Below are 21391 nucleotides of genomic sequence, written 5' to 3'. Positions count from 1 at the left end.
CGATGACGAGTTCCCAACGAGATGCCAACTTCATAATGCCCCTCTTATAGAAGCTCGCTTTTCTATTGGCAAAAAGCTCGGAGAGCCAATTTTCACAGGACTCTCTTGTGGCCAATTTCCGACTACCAAGGTCGTTCGCCATGGACAGAAATAGGTGGTAATCACTTGGTGCGAGATCCGGACTATACGGTGGATGCAATAGAACCTCCCATCCGAACTCCCGGAGCTTCTGGCGCGTCACCAAAGATGTGTGTGGCCTGGCGTTGTCCTGATGGAAGACAATTCGGCCTCTGTTGACCAAAGATGGCCTCTTCTGCTTGAGTGCTGCATTCAAGCGGTCCAGTTGTTGGCAGTACAGGTCCGAATTGAGCGTTTGGCCATAGGAGAGCAGCTCATAGTGGATGATTCCCCGCCAATCCCACCAAACACACAGAAGAACCTTCCTGGCCGTCAATCCAAGCTTGGCCACCGTCTGGGCAGCTTCACCGCTTTTCGACCACGACCGTTTGCGCTTCACGTTATCGTAAGTGATCCACTTTTCATCGCCAGTCACCATCCGCTTCAAAAACGGGTCGATTTTGTTGCGATTCAGAAGCGATTCGCATGCATCCATACGGCCAAAAATGTTTTTTTGCGTCAAGTCGTGTGGCACCCATACATCTAGCTTTTTTTTTAATCCAAGCTTCTTCAAATGGTTTAAAACGGTTTGATCACTCATGCCAAGCTCTTGGCCGATGCTACGGGTGCTACTATGCCGATCTCTTTCGATCAATTCGGCGATTTTATCGCAATTTTCGACGACAGGCCTTCCGGACCGTGGCGCATCTTCGACCACCTCCGCACCAGAACGAAAACGTTGAAACCATCGTTGTGCGGTGGAAATGGAAACTGTATCGGGTCCATAAACTGCACAAATTTTATTGGCAGCATGATAAATAGAACTAGAACTACGCGCTTGCAAAGACACCTATCGGAAATACCGCAAGACTTTTTGGCCAACCTAATATTTGTGCATGAGAAAGTAAAATATTGAGTAACCAAACGGCAAAGAATAAAACAAAGGAAAAACGAAATATTAAACTACTTTATGTGGAACTGAGACTCTTAAATAAACATTTTATGTGTTCAATGGATTGTAGGATATATACTTCAAATAATAAATATAGGAAATTTACAATTGCTGTACAATAGTCCACTTTAAAAACACAGAGAGACAGCACGACAAAATTAGTTCTCTAACATATCAAAAAAAAAAGGTTACAAATATCGTCTGAACTATTTAATGCTAAGTAAACAAACTGCAGTAGAGAATCTTGTTAGAAATAATATTTAATATTTGTGCAAACAAATGAAAAACAAAATATTGAACAATTGGAACTGAAAGATTTAACTACACATTTTATGTGTTTAATAGAAATATAATATATATTCTTGTTATGATAAATCTTACAAATTTACGCTGCTGTAATATAATCTTCTTAAAAACATAGCAAATAGAAATAATGTCTCCAACAAATCAAAACCAAAAAAAAAGTAGGTTGCAAATATCGTCTGAACTATTTATTGCCAAGAGTAAACAAGAGTGTGAAGAAAACTATCTGTCTAATGGAAAGGTTCCTTTGAGTCTGTTTCTGTTTTGAAGTGATTGCTTTATGGGGCTCGTAACACTTTTGCTACTGCTGTTTAGAAAGCGAATAAATCAGGCTAAAGCGACGAGCGAAGACACTTTGTATAATCAACTCATTATCATTAACAGGCTGTGGAGCTGCCATTAGACATGCAAATTGCTGAAGCGAGCGCCTAAAAGTAGACTACAAATATATATCCAGTTGATGTGTAAGAGGAGGGAGGAAGAGGGAAGAAGGGGAAACGGATGATGAGTCATCTGCACGCACAGCGATTCAATCCAATTCGTAGAGCAATTTGCCATAATTTGAACGCTTAACTACGGCTGCTAAGATTTACGGGAGCCAACTTTTCATAGATAAAAATGTAGATGAAGATGGAAGACAAGGACGAAGGACGTTGAAGGAGGAGAAAAACTTGCTGCTGCTGCTGAAGGGCTAACAAGAAGAAGACGAAAAAAAACAAACGCAGAAAAAAGATGCTGCGTAAAAACGAAAACCATAACAAAAATATTTTTCGGCTGCAACTTCACAACGCAGACAGCATAGAGAAAGGGAAGAGAGGAGGAGGAGGAGGAGGAGAGGAGACAAGCGACCAAGGAGTGAGTCAGACAGACGGCGACAAAGACGTCGTCGCCCTGCGTTTTTCGGGCCCAGACATTCGCACTTTTTGGCCATGGCCAATGGCATCATAAAACTCTATCTAAGCTAATGTTGTTGCTGTTGTTGTTGTTATTGTTGTTGCGTTGTGTCTCGAGCTGTGACGCCTGTGCGTCGACAACGTTGTTTGCGTTGTTTGCAGCTCAGCACGCACTTGCCACAAAGCACGAGGCAAGCATAATGCGAGTATGAACTCAACTCAACTCGAGTCGACTTGACTCGTCTGCGTCTGTTGTTTGACCTTTTTGCGTTACTAATTTACAGCGTTTATCAATTGACAGAGAGCGACAGAGAAATATAGTTAGCAAAAGGATGAAGGAGGAGGAGAAAAGGATCTCTGCATACTTCTAGGCGTTGTTATAGGCTTTTTTTTGTTGTTCATGAGTGAGTTCATTGAACCCTTTTTATTTTGCTAGCGAGACGAAAACAATCAACATTTTGTGTGTGCGCTCAGTTTGAGTTTCGTCTGACTGTCGCAACTTTTGTCATGGACTTCTTTTGTTTTGTCCGCACACAGAAGAGCATTAAATGCAAAGTAAATTCCCATTCTCCATTTCCATTACTCGACTTATCAACGTTTATTAATGCTGCATTTCTCATCTCTTTCTCTTTCATTTACAGGGCTGTCACAGATCCACGCGATGGTCGCCGCGTCGCACTCAAAAAGCTGCCAAATGTGTTCCAATCTTTGGTCTCATCCAAGCGCGTTTTCCGCGAGCTCAAAATGCTCTGCTTTTTCAAGCATGAAAATGTAAGTTGTGCACACATTATTTACATACTTATATATAATATATATATTGAAATGCCATTGCTGCACATTTAATTACGCGTCGCGTTTATGACATTAAATTTAATTAAAAAAAAAAATACCCCCAATTCGATTACTTTTGTGTTGGACAGTGAAAATATTTTCACAGCCTCTGCACAAATATTACGCATACGCAGCGTACGCTCGACTGAGTCTGTTATATAATGATTGCTGAAGGGTAATTTACAGGGTATCTTCAAGTTTCGTCTGTTGGTTTATTATCAATTATTATTGTCCGCTTATTTTTTTTGTTCGCATAATTGCAACTCTCAAAGGTTGTCATGGCTCTGGTAGCTATAACCAGCTCGCAATCCGCAAATAGCTCTCTCTCGCACATTTATTGCCCTTCGACTGGTTATTGCTGTCAGACAAGTGTCGCTTATGAGCTCTGCAATTATTGTCATTAATTAAACGTTGCACGTACAAATGAGAAATGCTAAAGAACTCTTAAGGCTCAACTCATTAACGCTAAATTTGGCGTGTTGCAGAGCACAAGCTTTAAAGTAACTCACTTATTAAGTACGATATTTAATTTCCTTATTTCGCTATATTTTACAATTTCGATCTTTACATTTCTATTTTACAATGTTTGTTTAGTATCGATTACACACATAGGTGGCGCAAATCGAATTTCTAACTTCTCCTTATCGATATTTGTATTTCTTAAGTGTTGGTTAGTGCGTGCCGATTAAGTGTTGTGTAGTGTATAAACACAAAACGTATAATAAATAAAGCAACTCCACAAAAAAGGTTCTGCATCTAGGTTATTGCTGCCAGCATTAAAATCATTTTGCGGTCGCGATTTTGCATTTCCATTTTGTGTTTGTTTCCACTTCCTCGCCTATGGCCACACTGAGTCACACTTTTGTAACAGATTTCAATATCTGCTAAGCTGCAATTGTAAATGTAAGAGGAGACAGAGAGAGAGCGAGCGAGAGAGACTATCAGCTGAGTGTGACAGTTGCGATTCAATCACTCAAAAGCACTAATTAACTCATTCATATTCATTGCACACAGCAACTGCTGCAGTTGCACAGATTTCAGCAGCAGGCAAAAATCTATTGCTAAGCTGCAATCCCCTCGCTCCGCTCCCCCAACTCTCTGTCAGTTGCCAGTTTGCCACACACACACAAAAGGCTGTCATGCAAAATTTATGACAAACAAATTTTATGCACATAAAATGAGATATCCGACAACAACAAAATGCAGAGCGAAACTGTCTGAAAACTGCCCAACATTTTGTTGCATGCAAATTTGTTAACACAGGCAGACAAAGCGACAGACAGACAGAGATAGAGAGGGAGGGAGGGAGACAGACAGCTGGACAGGAGGCCACAAAAAGCCAACTGGCAGCAAAATGCCAAATGTAAAAGAAATATTGTTGTGCATATAACATTTAGAATTATTAATAAAAAGCAACAAAAGTATTACATGCCAGAGCAAGAGGGAGGAAGGGGATAAGGTGGCAGGTCGACAGCTGCTTTGTGCTTTGTGCTGATTTTATGGCCAGTTTTATGTGACTTTGTGGCGATTTGCCTTAATTTATTTATCTCTGAGCACGTGCTCCACGCGATCTCTGATTGAGAGAACCTTTTTGTTTTTGCTTTTTTGTGGCAGCTAAAATGTCAGCCGAAGCCAAGTTATTAGTGGCAAATTCATAACATGAGCTTGGAACACACATGTTGTCGCAAAAAAGATTGCCACAACAAAATGTCACGGTTTCGTTCAGCAGAGAACGAAGGAGAAGGAAGGTGGAGAAGATTATGTAATATAATAAAGAGACGCGACGCTTCCCACACACATACACATGGAAATTATCAACACCTTGCCCAATATGCAAATGCAAAATTTCTATTAATATGCAAAATGCTGTATGAAATAAAAAGAGGCGCGACATTTATTGTTGTTGTTGCTGTTGCGTGTCTGCTGTTGGTTTCCTGTTTCAATTGCATTTTCATTTCCTACATGCAACAACCTCATCGTCGTCGGCGGCGTCGTCTTCGTTGCCATGTCAAACAAGTGCAGTCAACCCAAGTGGCGAGGCCTTTGATAGGTGTGACCAGCATCAAGTTAGAAGCGAAATGCCAACCCCATTGTAGAACAGTTTTAGCTTTAGAAATGTCATGTTCGCTGTCTATCTGTTTTCCTGCTTCTTTTTTTGGCGTCTTTCTTTTCTGCCGCCTGTGTTAACCTGTCGCGCTCTTCGTGCTTTACACCAATTTCCTAACAATTCGCAACCCAAACACACACACACTTATACACATTTGCTTGTCTGTTCTCATTCGTATTGTGGCTGACAGTAAAAGAATAAAGAGAAGAGCAGTGGAGAGGAGTTGAGCAGAGCAGAGAAAGAGACTGGCAATCGTCTCAATTGCTTGCACATTATATGGGCCAAGCATACAAAGTGTGTGTGCAGAGTGTGAGAGTGTGTGCGAATGTGCAATATACATTTTAACAAATCGCTGCAAAATGTTTTGCCCCATTATGCATTGTTGTTGTTGTTGCTGTCGCTTACTCTTGTTGTTGTTCTTGTTGTTGCTGTTGCTGATTTCAATTGCGAATTTCAATAAAAGATTTTGCAACGTACGTGGCGCACATTTCAAAAGCATTTCTCACATGCAGCCGCCGTTTGTCGGCTTTGATTTGCTTTTCCTCTTCTTCTTCTTCAGTCAAAACCCTCAACACACACACACTGAGACACACACACACATGCATATGATTGTGAGACAGCCCTCAGCGGAAAAAGTAAAGTAAATGATTGAGTTTCGAGTTTGATGCCTGGCATCAATTGCATGCAAATTTTGTTATTATTTGCTTTTGGGCGCTTTTTTTTGCCAACAAATTGCAATTGAAATGTCAATTTCATTTCTTGCCCCAATCTTTGATGGATGTGCGTTTCGTTGCCATTCGATTCGATTTTGATTTCGACTTTGTGTTCTATACACACACACAAAACATCGATTGAAAGTCTTTTCTTCAGTCCGCAACTGATCTCAATTGAATTGTAGTGACTTGAATGACTGATGGCATGATGGAATGCTCAGCTTGCTCAACTTGATTGACAATCTGCTGCTCATTAGCTTATTGTCAGACAAACTGCGAGACTTATGGATTGATTGACTGATTGAGAAACTAACTTTGCTGGATTAAGTCATTTATGGGAAACTGATCTTAGATAATTCAAAATAATCTATGCTGATGGAGTTGTTAGTTGCAGATGGATTAAGTGATTGGAAAATAAATTTGGTTGAAAGAATTGTTCAACCATTCAAAGCTGATTGACTTGACTAATTTTAAATAATACAAAACAATCTATATTTTTTTGGGTTCGTAAGTATTTGATTGAAAGGTGATTAACTTTTTGTTGACTAATAGTATGCATATTGATTGATTGACTGATTGTACAACTCAAGTATTGTAATTGATAAAGTCGCTTATTTGAGTTAATGTCAGATTGGCAGATTGATTGGTTGAACAACTTGTCTAACCAATCAAACGCGATTGACTTGCTAATTGATTGAATGATTAACTTCTAAACTGGCTCTCAGGTATTTAAAAGCAAACTTATCTCGTAAAGTTGTTAGTTGCTGATTGAAGAATAGATTAAAAGATTGATTGAAGTGATAAATTTGTTGTATACGGACTAACCTTATGAACTGATTGATTGATTGACTGTCTGTGTTCGATAAACTTATTTATTGAAAGTGTTCCAAAACAATCTAGTCTTAAATTTCTGATTGACAAAGTGATTAGCAGTTTGAGTACTTCAATAGCTTGTTTAATCAATCAAAACTGATTGATTGCCGTTAACAGTCTAACTTAGCATCTTAGATTTCCTTAATGATTTACTACCGAAAAAGTCACCAGCGGACAGAATTAAGCTTTTCAGACTGACAGCTTAACTTTAGATGTGATCTGCTTTAGAAGAATAACTTCCTGTATTTCTTGGTAATTTTATTAACTAGCTGATTGCTTTTCAATGCCGCAGAACAGATGCTATTCAAGCCTAATCTCACGCTACCAGCGATGACACCTGGTCAAAAAGATGCGATAGGGTTTAGCTGGAAAGCCGGACAAGATTTCGAAGCGAACTCTGGGAGATTTCTCAGCAAGTTAAGGCCAACAACGCTTGATGTCCAAGTGTCTTGAGTGGCAACAACAAGAGCGACAACAATGGCAATAGCAATAGCAATAACAATCTTAACAAATTTGTTGTTGTCGTTTACGACAAGCAGCTGACAAAATGTTTTACAAAACTCTGCGGCGCTTTAATTAGTCAACAAACAAGTAGAGAACAACAACAACAACAGCAAGAAAATCGTTGTGAAATGTTGTCAGCAGCTGGCTGCAATTTTTAGCTAGAATTTAAGCTTGTGTGGAATGAAAATGAAGCAAGCAGCGAAGCAGCAACAAACACTTTTGCTTTTGTTTTGATGCGACTTGTTGTTGTTGTTGTTGTAGTTGTTCAGCCGCTTGAAATTCACATGAAATGTTTTAAAGACAAACGCAACGCAAAAAAAAAAGGGAAGAGAAACGAAGTTGTGAGGTTGGGCAACAAAGGTGGCCGCAGCTGTTGCAAGTTGCAAGTTTTCTAGTTGCACCTCGGCAAAAGTTGTTCTCTAAGTTGTGTTGCCACAGCTAGTAGTTGCTCCTGTGGCAACTAGTGTGGCATTATTACACACCTAGTTGCAAGTTCGCTCTTGTGGCAACACCCGAAAACCTTCGAAGATGCAACGCTACCAAGCCAAGGACAGTAGTCAAAAGCTTTCCATATATAAGTGCATAAATTTGGTTTTTGATTGCCGCTGCCGCAGCCACAGCGAAATGTTAATTAGCTGCCTGCAACACAAGTGAACGACGCACGTGTGAGGCCAGTTGCAACAGCAACAGCAACAACAACAGTTGCAACAAATTATGTACGTAAAACAAGCGAGCAACCGAAACCACTTACTAACTTGAAGGTTTTTGGCATACGCTGCCAAAAAGGTTGCATAGCTTAGTGCTTAATTATGTTTTATTATACTTAGTACTTAAAAAGTTTAATATAGAATTAAGCAATTAACAAGCTACTAATATCATTTTTCGATATATGGCAACCTTCCAAAAATCGGTATTACAAATCAATTATAGATTGGTCACTCTTTTTTATGAGTTTCTTCTTCTGGCAAACTTCTAACTTCGGCAGAAATATCAAACAACATAAAACATAACATAATTAAATCGATATTTTCATACAATAAATATAATATTTAAGGTTCTATTTATTATCCCATTGATCTTCTTTGTAGTCATTCAAAGAGTAGTAAAAGAGATCTTTCAAGTCTTCAAAAATCAAACTTTTTAGACTGTCAAAAAATATAATATTTAAGGTTCTATTTATAGTCATTCAAAGAGTAGTAATAGAAATCTGTGAAGTCTTCAAAATTCAAACTTTTTAGACTGTCATTATCTTCCTCCAAAATATTAAATTTGCATCGCAAGATAGATTGCAAATAAAGCTTTTAATGTAAGGAAAATTAACCCTATAATCAATAAGAAATAAATAAAATCCATTGAAAGCAAAACATTTCTCATAGTAAAGTTCAAATCGCTCTTTAAAGTTAGCGTATCTGTCATTCGTTGTACAACGATTTTGCTGGCATTATGTTGTGTTAAGCTTGTGCAACCGCAAAGCGCACAAAATGCAGTCGCTAAATTGAGGCAACGTCATTGAAATATTAACAGAACTGCAGCAGCAAAAACAAAACAATTTCAGCGACTTGGCCAAAGACGAGGTTCGAACCCTCAAAGGCTAAACAAAAAAAAACTGTTCGAGGCTTAGTCTGAGCGACTTGCAACTGAGGTTGCAACTGCGACTTTTGTAATCGCAACAAAACAAAACAAAGACGAAAATAACAAACACACAAAAAAAAAAGTAAAATACAAATAAAACTTTTGCCACTTAAGACACCGAGAGAAAGAAAGAGAGAGACAGACAAGAGACTAAAGTCAGCGGCAGCTTAACGACTCGGCGGCACTTTTTGCCGTGTGTGCCACACGTTCCCCTGCAACTTCTTCGTGCCCCAAAACTGTGTGAAAAGTACGCAAAATTGCTGAGCTGCTTTTTGTGGTCTTTTGCCGCCGTTGCCGACAGCAGACCGGGAAGACCGAAGCTAAACACTGGGGCAACATTGTGGATTGTGCAACATATTTTTGTAGTTTGTATTTTTTTTTTTCGGCTGCCTCACGCATTCTACAGCACAACTTTGGCAATTTTCATATAGCATTGTGACTTGTTAAATGATATTGAAAATTGATTTTGAAATTCGGCTCAGCTGTTTAGAGATTGCAGCAAAAGGGAAGCCAAGTTGGCTTGGTTTGGGTTTTGTTGCAAAAGGAAGTTCCTTCATCATTTTTCTGACCGCAAGCAAAATAAATCAGCGCTTGTCTGCGACTCAAGCTTTGGTCGCTGACTACGACTTCATCTCTCTCCCTCTCTCTCTCTCTCTCTGTGTCTCCCTCTCGGACTTCAAAATCGGATTGTGGCATAAACTGAGAAGCAAAAAAATAAAAAAAGGTTCCGGGCAGCAGCGAGACGCTTTGGCTCTGTCGACGCTTGTCTCAATGTCTGTCTGCAGAGTTCTTGGCTCTCGTCGTTTGTTGTGTTCTGCTGTCCATCAACTGCATGGCAGCTTCGTACCGTTTTCTTCTCCTTTTTTTTATAGAGCCGTTGCCAGTCAGACGGACGGACAGACAGACAGACAATTGGACAAGTCTCCCCCCGAAGCTGCTGCAGCTCAACCGCCAAACTCTCATCTCATCTCTCAACGGAGTGCAGACAGTGGCGTGTTTTGTATCTGCCGCTAAACATCATCAACGGGTCAACGTTGTTGTTGATGTTGTTGTTGTGGCTTTGGCTGTTGCTGTGGCTGAACTTTGTGGCATTTTAGTGCCTGGCAGCGACACTTAACATGCAACTAAATGGCGCATTTGATGCGCTGCGCTCCAAGCTTGATTTTTATTTTTATTTATATTTTATTGGAGTGCATAATTTATGATCTTACTAAAGATGAGGTTGCTGCCGCCGTAAGTTGCAAGTTGCAAGTTGTATGTCGGTGCATTGTCTTGCAGATTTATGCACCTAATGCCAGCCACATCCAATAAACGACACACTCTACATTGTCTCTAACAGCAGCAGCAACAGCAGTTGCATCTCTGTCAGCTTTGAAATTTATTAACCAACTTTATTTCTCCTCTTCATTGCAGGTGCTGTCAGCTTTGGACATTTTACAGCCACCACACTTGGACTTCTTTCAAGAAATGTATCCTTTTTTAAACAACAACAACGAAAATAACTTAAATTTGTTAAAGTTGCACATTTTAATTGTTATCCGATAGTTGAAGCCGACTCAGCTTCTGCTGCTGCTCGTTAAGCAGCTTATGCCTGCAATCTAATCAAAATGTGGCAAAGATACAAAGATACTAGAGGAGCTAGATACTTTTGCAACCTCAACCTTTTTTTTCTAGTCACAGCTGCACAATGCGTTGCCTACTTTTCGGGGCGTCTGACAACACGAAGCTATTTTCAGCACTAAAAAGTTGCCACCCCCAGCAACAACTTAATTGAAAAAGTTGAAGGCAAACAAACAAACATAAAACTTTCAACAGAGTGTCTAATATAGATAGAAATATGTTATGTATACTGCAAAAATGTAGGTTTGCATGAAATTGGTTTGCCTTAACTCCCTCTCGATTTTCAGCTATGTGATAACGGAGCTGCTGCAGTCGGATCTGCACAAGATCATCGTGTCGCCACAACATCTATCCGCCGATCACATCAAGGTCTTTCTCTATCAGATACTGCGTGGTCTCAAGTATCTGCACTCGGCTCGGATTCTCCATCGCGATATTAAGCCTGGCAATCTGCTCGTCAACTCTAATTGTGTCCTCAAGATATGCGACTTTGGCCTGGCACGTGTCGAGGAGCCCGATCAGGCCAAGAGCATGACCCAAGAGGTGGTCACACAATACTATCGCGCACCTGAGATTCTCATGGGCGCCAGTCATTATTCGTCCGCCGTGGATGTGTGGTCGGTGGGCTGCATCTTTGGCGAGCTGTTGGGCAGACGCATCTTGTTCCAGGCACAGAATCCGGTGCAGCAGTTGGAGCTCATCACCGAGCTGCTGGGCACACCGACCATGGAGGATATGCGCCATGCGTGCGAGGGAGCACGCAGACACATGTTGAGGCGGGCGCCCAAGCCGCCGTCGTTCTCGGTGCTCTACACACTCAGCTCGCATGCCACACACGAGGCTGTTCACTTGCTCTGCCAGATGCTTGTCTTCGATCCGGTAAGTACCAAGAACTGAAAATGTTTAAGGAAGTCGACTTTGAAATACTTGCTATTTATTTTCATTCCGTGCGAAAACACTAATATACCGAAAAAATACTAAATTAGTCCATTTGGTATTACATTAAAAATAGTCCATAGACACAGCATATTATTATACTGGAAAAATACTGAAATATACCAAAATATATTTCATAAACCGGTATGTCAGTTGCAAATAAAGTATTAAAATACTTCAAAATACTTCAATTTCATTCAGAAAATACTATAAAGTATACATAAACATATTAATATACCGAACCAAATGTTGAAATATACCAAAAGTTATGCTAAGTAATCCGATATACCAAACAGCTAAATTATAGTAATATACCAATAATATATTGAAATATAACACATTTTATAATTGGGAAATTAAAATACATTCATGCATTCAAAATATACGATAGAGTATATCAAAGAGTATAATAATATACCGTATAAAATATACTATAGAGTTAATATTGAATTACATCAAAAGGATTATTTCGTATATTTTATTAAACCAATAAAATACTGAAATTTACCACATTTTATAATTGCAAACCGATATACGAAAGTATAATAACATATCATGGAGTATAATAATATACCAAGCCAATATACCGAATCAAAAACTGAAATATACCAAAAGGTATATTTCCTAGTCCGATAATCCTGAAAAATATAATAATAAACGCATAAAATACTGAAGTATAATTGGATAACCGATATACCACTGCATACAAAATATACCATACAGTACAAATTGTACTATTTTGTTAATCAAAGCCATTAGGCGCAACACCTACAAACCTTATACAATTATTTCTTCGAATACTTCCTGCTGTCTGTTACATTCATTTCTTGTTACCATAAAGTTATAATGCCCTTTTACGCCTTATCAGTAAAGGGTATAAAAAGTTGTCAGCTTCTAACTAAAGTTTTGTTTTGTGTGGCGTTTTGCAGGATAAGCGCATTTCGGTGACGGATGCCTTGGCGCATCCGTATCTGGATGAGGGTCGACTGCGCTATCATTCGTGCATGTGCAAATGCTGCTTCACTACCTCGGCTGGCATGCGTCAGTATACGGCGGACTTTGAGCCATCGGCCGGACAGCCCTTTGATGATTTATGGGAACGCAAGCTTCCCTCAGTGCAGCAGGTGAAGGGTGAGTAACAAATGGCACGCACTAAAACTGAAACTCCGCGATAAACTCACACATATTCTTTTAATTTTTGTTCTTTGCAGAGGAAATGCACAAATTCATTGCCGAGCAGCTGCAAACGGGACGAGTGCCACTGTGCATCAATCCGCAGAGTGCGGCATTCAAGAGCTTTGCCAGGTGAGTCGTTGTCCCACTGTAAATCAAGCTGCACGTTGCCTCCACCCCCCAGCTCCTTTAACCTCTCCCCTAAAGTTCCTGCTAAGCTATCACACTCTCTCTCTCTCTCTATCTTTCTATGAATCTGTCTTTATAATTTGTTGTTGTTCCAAAAAAAAATCGTAATATGCTTTTCAGTTGGAAAGTAAAACTATCACTATCTCCTTTGATTTCAAAACTAAAATTTGTTTTTGTCACTGCTTCGAGTCCGAAACTGTCCCAGCTCTCTATCTATCTATTTATCTCCATCTATTTCTATATATCTCTCTCTCCTCTATGTTGTTTATTTACTTACTCGAAATAATATAATATATAAACGATTTTAATTTTTGTTTTCTTTTTTTTCTATCGTTTTTGTGTGTGTATTTTCGAAACAAAAAAAAAACAAAACAAAACATCGATCGATCGATATGAAAATAATATGATATGATATTGATAAATGATTCTATTAAATTTAATTATTATATTTGCGTTGTTAAGCCAATGAGAATGAGAATATCTACTACTACTACTCGTACTACCACTACTACTACTACCACAACTTGCACTGCTGCTCCTGCCGCTGCCGCTGCTGTTGCCGCTGCTGCCGCTGTCGCTGCTGCTGCTGCCAACCTCTGCCGTTGTCGTTGTCATTGTCGCTGCCACTGCTGTTGAAGAACAAAAGAAATACATGAAAGAGAGTGTACTAGGCGCGAACCAATAACATACATACCGTATATATCGAAAATATACCAAAATATTGGTATATACCAACATAACGTATATATCAAAAATATACCAAATATTGATATATACCGACCGACATAGTATAAAGTCAAGAGCGATGAAGTCACAAACAAACATAAAAAGAGAACTGCTGAAACAGAAATCGATATCGATTCAGAAAAACAAAAAGGCAGTATGAACAATATACCAATACCTACCATAAAATACCATATACCATATACCAATATCTCAATCAGATCGATCTAGTTGAATCGAATCGAATGTGGGGGAATCGCGGCAGCAGCAACTCGAAACTTCTCCCAAAGAGGCGCGATCTTGAAAAACTTTTAGGTCTGTTGATAAAGCGACTCTACATATTGCTACATTTGCTAAAACTATCATTTTAAATTTACAAAATATTATAATTTACATATGATTTAACACCCTACTTTTTTTAATTGATTTGATTTGTGTTCTTTACGTTTACAATCAAATGCAAATGTGTATAAAAACCTTAAATAATTTTAGTTTTACAAACATAACTAAAATCTCATAATTTTCCTTCTTGTTTATACAACATTTAGTTTAATATTATTTTAAATGGGTTTTTTTTTGCGTAAATATTTGTGTACATAAATGTTAAAAAACAAAAACAAAAAAAAATCGCAATGCTAACTATCAAATTGTTTATAAATGTCATCAATTGGTCGTGAAATATGAAAAGAACAAAACTGAAACTGAAAATAACAAAAACAAAACAAACAGCAATTGGCAAAAAAGCAAAAGAAAATTATACAAAAATTATCAACACTTTTCATTGACATTTCTAGTCAAATAATATACATATGATAAAAAAAACAAAAATAATAATAATATTAAGAGTCAACCTAGTGCATAAATACTCATTCATAATCGTATTCCTCTCTCTCCATCAATTTGTGTTAATGTTTTGCAACTCATATACATAATACTATTATATATAATACCATCCATATATATTTCCCCTTATATTGTGTACAGCATATATTATATATCAATTCTATTCATTAAACCCATTTTACACCTCCCGGATAACTTCTCAATTGACATAGCAAATGCACACATTAAACTTTACACAAAATACTCACTATTTAAAGTTCTTTATAAAGAAAACCCTGATAGATCCATTCGATCTTAAAATCTCCATAGTTTTCTCTTCCTTTTCATGCATTTGTATCTCATTTGATTATCGAAAACAACACACAAATATCCCCCCAAAATATAGCTTTAACACTTTGTTCAGAAATTAAGCAAACCCAAAAAACACTGCCAGATCTATATATCAATATCAATATTAAATTTATGTATAAAAAAATTACATTTCTTACAAAAATTAATTCAGTGCAGTTGAGCAGCAGTGACAATGGTCAAAAGTAGTCAAAAAAAAAAAAAACAAGAAAGAAATAAACGCTTGAACAACTTCCACTTGAAGATAATTTTAACTAAATCCAGTAAATATATTCAATTTTTTTTTCTCTTTTTTTGTTTTTGTTTTTTCGAAATTCTTTTTTTTTCGTAGTTTGTATGATTTTCATATATATATTTTTCATTTTATGTGCATTTGTGTTTTACTGGGCTCAACATTATTTTTTTTTATTTGTTATTTTGTATGTATGTTTTTGTTGTTTCTGCTTAAAATATGCTATCTACGATTTTAAGTAACTCTATTTTATGTTGTAAATATGATAGTTTGTTTGGTAGAGCTTGCATGTACTTCTTCTTTCTCTATATGTAAAATTGTAAATATTAAATACCAATACGCTGATTATTAATTCAATTTTTATTCATCTAGTTCCACTGTGGCACATCCCTCGGAGCTGCCGCCATCGCCGCATCAATGGGAATGACGGCAAAATGAGGCGATTGCTGCCTAAAATATGAAAAGCAACACAGCAACAACAGCAACATGAACAATTTTTGACAACACACCTGGAAAATTGAAATATTGGAAGTGAAACAGGAACTTCGCGCCAACTACCAAAACTCACTCAAAAACAAACTAAACAAAAAAAATTCGAAAAACAAAAACACACAACTTTAGAAACTTAAGCGACGCATTCTGCGAATGGCAAAAATGCTATTCACAGAAGAAGGAGAAGGAGTAAAAGCAGAAGAAGAAGCAGAAGTAGTAGCAGTCGAAGCAGCAGATGAAAGGAAGAAACAACGGTTAAATTGAGAGCGCCGAACAAATTGTGTTTTTTCGTGCGCAGTCAATTTAAAAGTTAAAGCATTCCACCACCGAAATGAATAAATGAAACGAACTAAAATGCAACAAAACAAACAAACACAAAATACACACACAACGTAACGTAACTCAACTGAAACTAGTCTAAAAATATATAAAAACGAAGGAAAAAGGAAAACGCAGTGGCAGAGACAACAAATTCGATGATAAACTACAAAAATTAATGGAACATAAACAACAACAAAAAACAAACTACGCATACAAATTGTGGAAGGCGTATTACACAAAAAAACAAAAACTATTTGGCAACAAAGCAGCTAATTTGTTGTGCTTGACAAAATTGGTAAAAACGGAAAACACAAAAAACAAACGAAGTAGAGGATAGAGGATAGAAAAGAAAAAAGAGAAGGAGAAGAGTTAAGAGCAACTATTACTAAACAATGAAATTTTTGGTCTAAATAAGCAAATTACAAAAATGTTTTATGTTAAGCGCTTTAAATCTATGTAAATTAATTAGCAACTAGACTAAACATCCCCCCAAAAACAAACAAACAAAACATTTGCCACTCTCCACCAACCCCAAAAAAAAACTGACGTCATGTTCGTGTGTGAATATTGTAATAAACAAAACACAAAACAAAACATAAACTACAACTATAAAACTATAAATTCTAATTACAATTAAAAAGTGTGTAACAAATACAAATACACTCACACACACGTACAGAAATTTGTTTGCCAAATTTACCTCACACACAAATACACACACACAGACACACACTCACTTTAGAGTAACACAAGAATTTTGATTTAACAAAACTCTACTATAGGAAAAACTCTCAATGTGTAGTGAAAAACTGTCAACTCTTTAGAAATTTGTGCAAATTAACAAAAGCGAATGCAAAAAGCTAAATTAAATTCATTTCAACACACGTATATATTTATATTGTATTTGCGCTTCATGTTTGAAACTGGTTTCTCTAACTATGTGTAAAAAAAGGGAGCAGAGAAAAATATATATATAACTAAATTACAAATATATATGAATATTACGAATATATATAAATATTAACTCTATATTTGTGTGCAAAAGAAATGTATGTGTGTCAGTGTCTATTTCTCTGTCTCTGTATGTAAAATAGAAAAAAACAAAACAAAACAAAACAAGGCAACAAATATGAAAAGAGTTTAGTTAAAAGTTATGGGAAACAAACAAACTATCGAAAACAAAACAAAACAAAACATTTTAACTGTGGACTGATTATAAAGCATAATTCAAGCAATTATGCAATTAACCAATTTAATTTGTACTAATTCTAATTCTAATTCTTAGTTAATGACAATTTATGAATATTATTATTATGATTACGATTACTATGATTACAATTAGGTTTTAGTTGCTTAGTTCTTAGCACACGCACATTTCAACTTGAACTTATTGTACAATATGTTTCTCGTATAAATTGCGAATGGTAGTTAAAGAATAAAACACAAAAAAAGAAACCAACAACAAGTGGACGACACACTGCCCCCCAGTGAATGTGCACAGGCGCTCAGCAGTTGCAATGGACACCACAGCAGCACTCACCACCAGCACCACCGCATTTCACCACCGCACCACACCACACCACACACAACAACAACATTCGCAGCGAGTGGGGCAACCACAACAACAACAGTCACAGCCAAATCTCATTCGAAACTTTTTATTCACACTGCCTTTTTCTCTGTGCGCGTGCGTGATTGTGCATGTTTGAGCGCGTGCGTGCGTGTTTGTGCGTGTCTATCAACGACGCCGTGCTATTTCAATTAGTTTTTACATACTCTGCATTATTTTAAAGTGTAATATAGTTTAATTTCCTTCCTTCCTTCCACCTCACTTTCTACTCTCCCCACACTCGACATAATTTCTACAACTTTTTCTTCTTTTTTAAGTAGCAACAAATGCTCATGCCAACTAAACGCTATAGCAAAAAAAAAGAAATATGAACATTCATCGTTCGTTTAGATTCAAGCTACAAAATATATAGGATATATACATATGTATGTTTAAGACTGAGTTATCTCATTTCCTTATAAAAGAGATGGTTGACAAGCGCGCCCATGCAATAAAAAAAAAGAATAAGAAAATGAAAATCGAAATCGAAATTGGATAAATCAATGTTGAAGAATTGAAGTTGAAATTTAAATTTGAATTCGTATTGCTTAAATTATGTATTAATGTAGCAAACTATATATGAACATATATATATATATACAAATATTACAATATACATGTGTATAAATCTATATGTGTGCGTATTTGTATTTAATGTCTTTGATCATTCAAAGTTTAGAAAAAAACAAAAAGAGAAAAACACACTCGAAAAATTTGTAGAATTTGTGCGCTCACTTTAAAAACTATTTCCACCCAATTCTTCAACTCTCTTTAACTGTGCTGCTTTCTTATGTATGTAGTTTTACATCATTATATAACTATATCGATATATATGATCTATACTTGAGATATACTTATATATATGGCATTAACTAATTTAGCGTACGCTTACGATGATGATAAAGAGAAAGATAGAACGCGAGAAGTAAAGAAACAAAATAAAAAAATAAATAAATATGAATTCAAACTTTCACGGAGATCTCATAGCAAAAACAAAAACAAAAAAGGAAAAACGAAAATTATGCTGAAAAGCAAAAGGAAATCAACAGCTTAGACACGACCGGGAAATTGTGTGAAAATGAGAGGAAAATACATAGTTGAAAATCCCGTCCTTTGGTTGTAAGCGATTTCTTTTCGATTTTTTAACATAGCCTTTTGTTTAGAAATATAACGATTTTTTTTGTCTTATATACAACACAAATATGTAGACTACAAATCTTTGTCACACACACTTACATACACACACACACTCTGAAATATATAAATACCTTTAGTTATTAAAAAATTCTTACTTGAATCGAGGAAACGAGTAGAAGAAGAAGAAGAAAGGCAAGAAATACAATGCAAAATTATCATCTTCATTAGAGATTAAGAAGAACAACACATTTTACATACATACATCATTTATTAAACAAATTATGTAATGAATAACGACATCGGACTTATGTAGGCACCATGTACATAACATTAACACCCCACCAATACTTATATGATATAATATAACACCCATACACTTAATTCTTAAGCGGCAACTAGTTTTTTTTAGTGTTTAGTTCTACAAGTTTAAACGAAAGCGAAACGAAATCAACTAATATAATTAATACTATACGATACGATTATTATTATTACGATTATGATTATGATTATGATTATTATATATCATCATGTGCTCTATTTCGAATCATGATGTTGACATGTACATTTTTGCACTCCTTTCAATTCAAATCCCGACAACCACACACAACACACACATTAAAATTTAAATATATATAGATATAGAATCTTAATTTGTCTATTTTAATACTTGGATTTCATAGCTTATGTTTCAATAAGTTCGAAAATATATGTTTAACTGTTAGTTGACTAAGTAAACTGCATTAGTATTTTGACCTAAACCAATTGTGGAGCAGTACTAAATATATATATATATATATATATATATAATTATATAGTAGAACCTACATAATATTATATATACGAGTTAACGTTTTCATAATGGCTGCAGACGAAGAATGAGAAGCGAGATGAAAAAGAGAGAGAAATAAAATTGTGTAAAACTGTTTGTATAAAAAAAGCGACAACATTTTTGTTTTATTCTTTGAATTTTACCATTTCTTAACAACTCTTAAAACACAAAACTTTCCTTCGAAATTTTGGAGGCGAGGGAAATTGTTTCCGAAGACCGTCTAGTAAAAAACCACAGACCCAATGCATTTGCAATTAGAATTTATAGCTATAAATACATGTATGCATTTTTTTTTTGTGTTATTTGTCAAGAATTAGCACTACTAAAATATACGATATATACTTATATTTATAAATATATGTGTATGTATGGACAATATTGCAAAAGAACGAAAATAAAACAAACTCGAAACAGATTATTCCAAATACAGGTATCTAAAAAACACATTTGAAATGTATGTCCTTTGGATCGAAGGCAGCTTTTGAATATCTCTCAGAATAATAAGTATTATATATATAATATTGAACTCGATTATAAAACGACATTTGTGCCAGAATTAACCAAAAATAAAGACAACAACTTCTTGGCGGACATTAAACAAATAATAGTAAAAATAATAAATGTTTTCTTAACAGAGAATAAATTGCGCTCAGGTTATAAAAAAAAAGAAACAGAATATGTAAAGAATAAAAATCGACATTACTTAAATGTAAAACAATTAATTCAAAATATAAAAAAAAAACCAAAAACATATTGCATACAACATACATAACTAAATGTACGTTTACCATGTTTAACAAAAGGCTGTTTGTTGAAATTGTGACACAGTTTTTTAACCCCTAACAACAACAAATACATATACGATTACAATATACATAAACGATAAAGGGAAATTTTTGATGTAAATGTAGTAGAATACACGCTAAAAGCTTTGCAAAAAACGAAAAGAAATGAAAGTAAAAAGCAGAAATCACGCTAATTTGAACTTCTGATTATGATTAATGTACTCGTAGTTGCTTAGCCCACGACCTAGAGATACCCTGTAGCGAATGCTAAGCGGGGTCGCTTTGTGCACTCTATGCGAAACTTGTGTAAATACATGAAATTAACAAAAAGGAAAAAAAAACTATAATAATAATTAAAATTACCATGATACATTAACTATATAGAAGAAAAAAACTTTGTGATTGCTTCTCATTGATGATAAGCCGATGTGTGTGTACTTTTCTTATATACATACCCAGCAGTTAGCCACATCCAACTTGTCGTATAGAAATCCCAACTCCCCCAAGAAATATATATATATATACTTATGTAGGACACAACACAGAATGTACGAGTAGTTAACAATACCATAAACAATACATACAGAAGGTAGAATTCTTCAGCTTATCCAATATTAAGATATATAGGGGCATACATACAACTTATATACATATATGGGAAATTCGATAAATGTTGTAAAAAGAAAAGAATCTATAGTATTTATATAACGCAAGACAACTCTATAAATGTATATGTGAAAATATTGTAGCACACTTTGATGAAATGATCAACAATTTACAACACTATGTGAGTATAATGAAAATCCTCTCAAGTAGAAGTTCCCGCTAAACCCCACAAAAACAAAACAAAACAAAATTGCACGCGATTGAGCAAAATGTCCTTTAATCTTTGGGTTCTCCAGATGCAGATGCAAATCGAGAACGTTCGAACGGAATGAAAGTATATTAAACAAAGCATTGTTTAACTGTATATATGTAATTATATTATCTTTGTATGTACTCGTATGATGTACTCACACACAAGCATCACATTAACCATTAATACACTAACTCAATTGATACGTTACTTCGCATAAATATAAATATATAGATGTATGTGTATGCGAATGTAACAACAAAATGTACATTATTAAATGAGCAAAACCCTCAGAATTTTTCAGAATTACATAATTAACATAATACCACACACTAACCATTGTATTAACTAATAAAACCAAAAGAAACCAAGC

At 35.9% G+C, this 21391-nt stretch overlaps 1 protein-coding gene across 3 annotated transcripts in view; it reads left to right on the top strand.

Moving 5' to 3' along the window:
* Positions 1–20155, top strand: part of LOC132788619 (serine/threonine-protein kinase NLK2) — a 97820-nt gene extending 77665 nt beyond the window's left edge. For 2 of the 3 annotated variants that reach the window (XM_060796113.1, XM_060796112.1), the window contains exons 3-8: positions 2907–3036; positions 10339–10394; positions 10833–11424; positions 12411–12612; positions 12693–12786; positions 15362–20155. In XM_060796113.1, coding sequence (XP_060652096.1) covers positions 2907–3036; positions 10339–10394; positions 10833–11424; positions 12411–12612; positions 12693–12786; positions 15362–15416 — 1129 coding nt within the window. In that variant the 3' untranslated portion in view covers positions 15417–20155. Of the gene's footprint in view, positions 1–2906; positions 3037–10338; positions 10395–10832; positions 11425–12410; positions 12613–12692; positions 12787–13305; positions 13882–15361 lie in introns of all 3 variants that reach the window. The other variant, XR_009632639.1, reaches the window with a different exon arrangement.
* The last annotated feature ends 1236 nt before the right edge of the window (positions 20156–21391 follow it).

This window comes from Drosophila nasuta, chromosome 3 (genome assembly GCF_023558535.2).
Source record: "Drosophila nasuta strain 15112-1781.00 chromosome 3, ASM2355853v1, whole genome shotgun sequence".
NCBI classification, from domain to species: Eukaryota; Metazoa; Arthropoda; class Insecta; order Diptera; family Drosophilidae; genus Drosophila; species Drosophila nasuta.
This window is presented reverse-complemented; position numbering and strand designations above follow the sequence as displayed.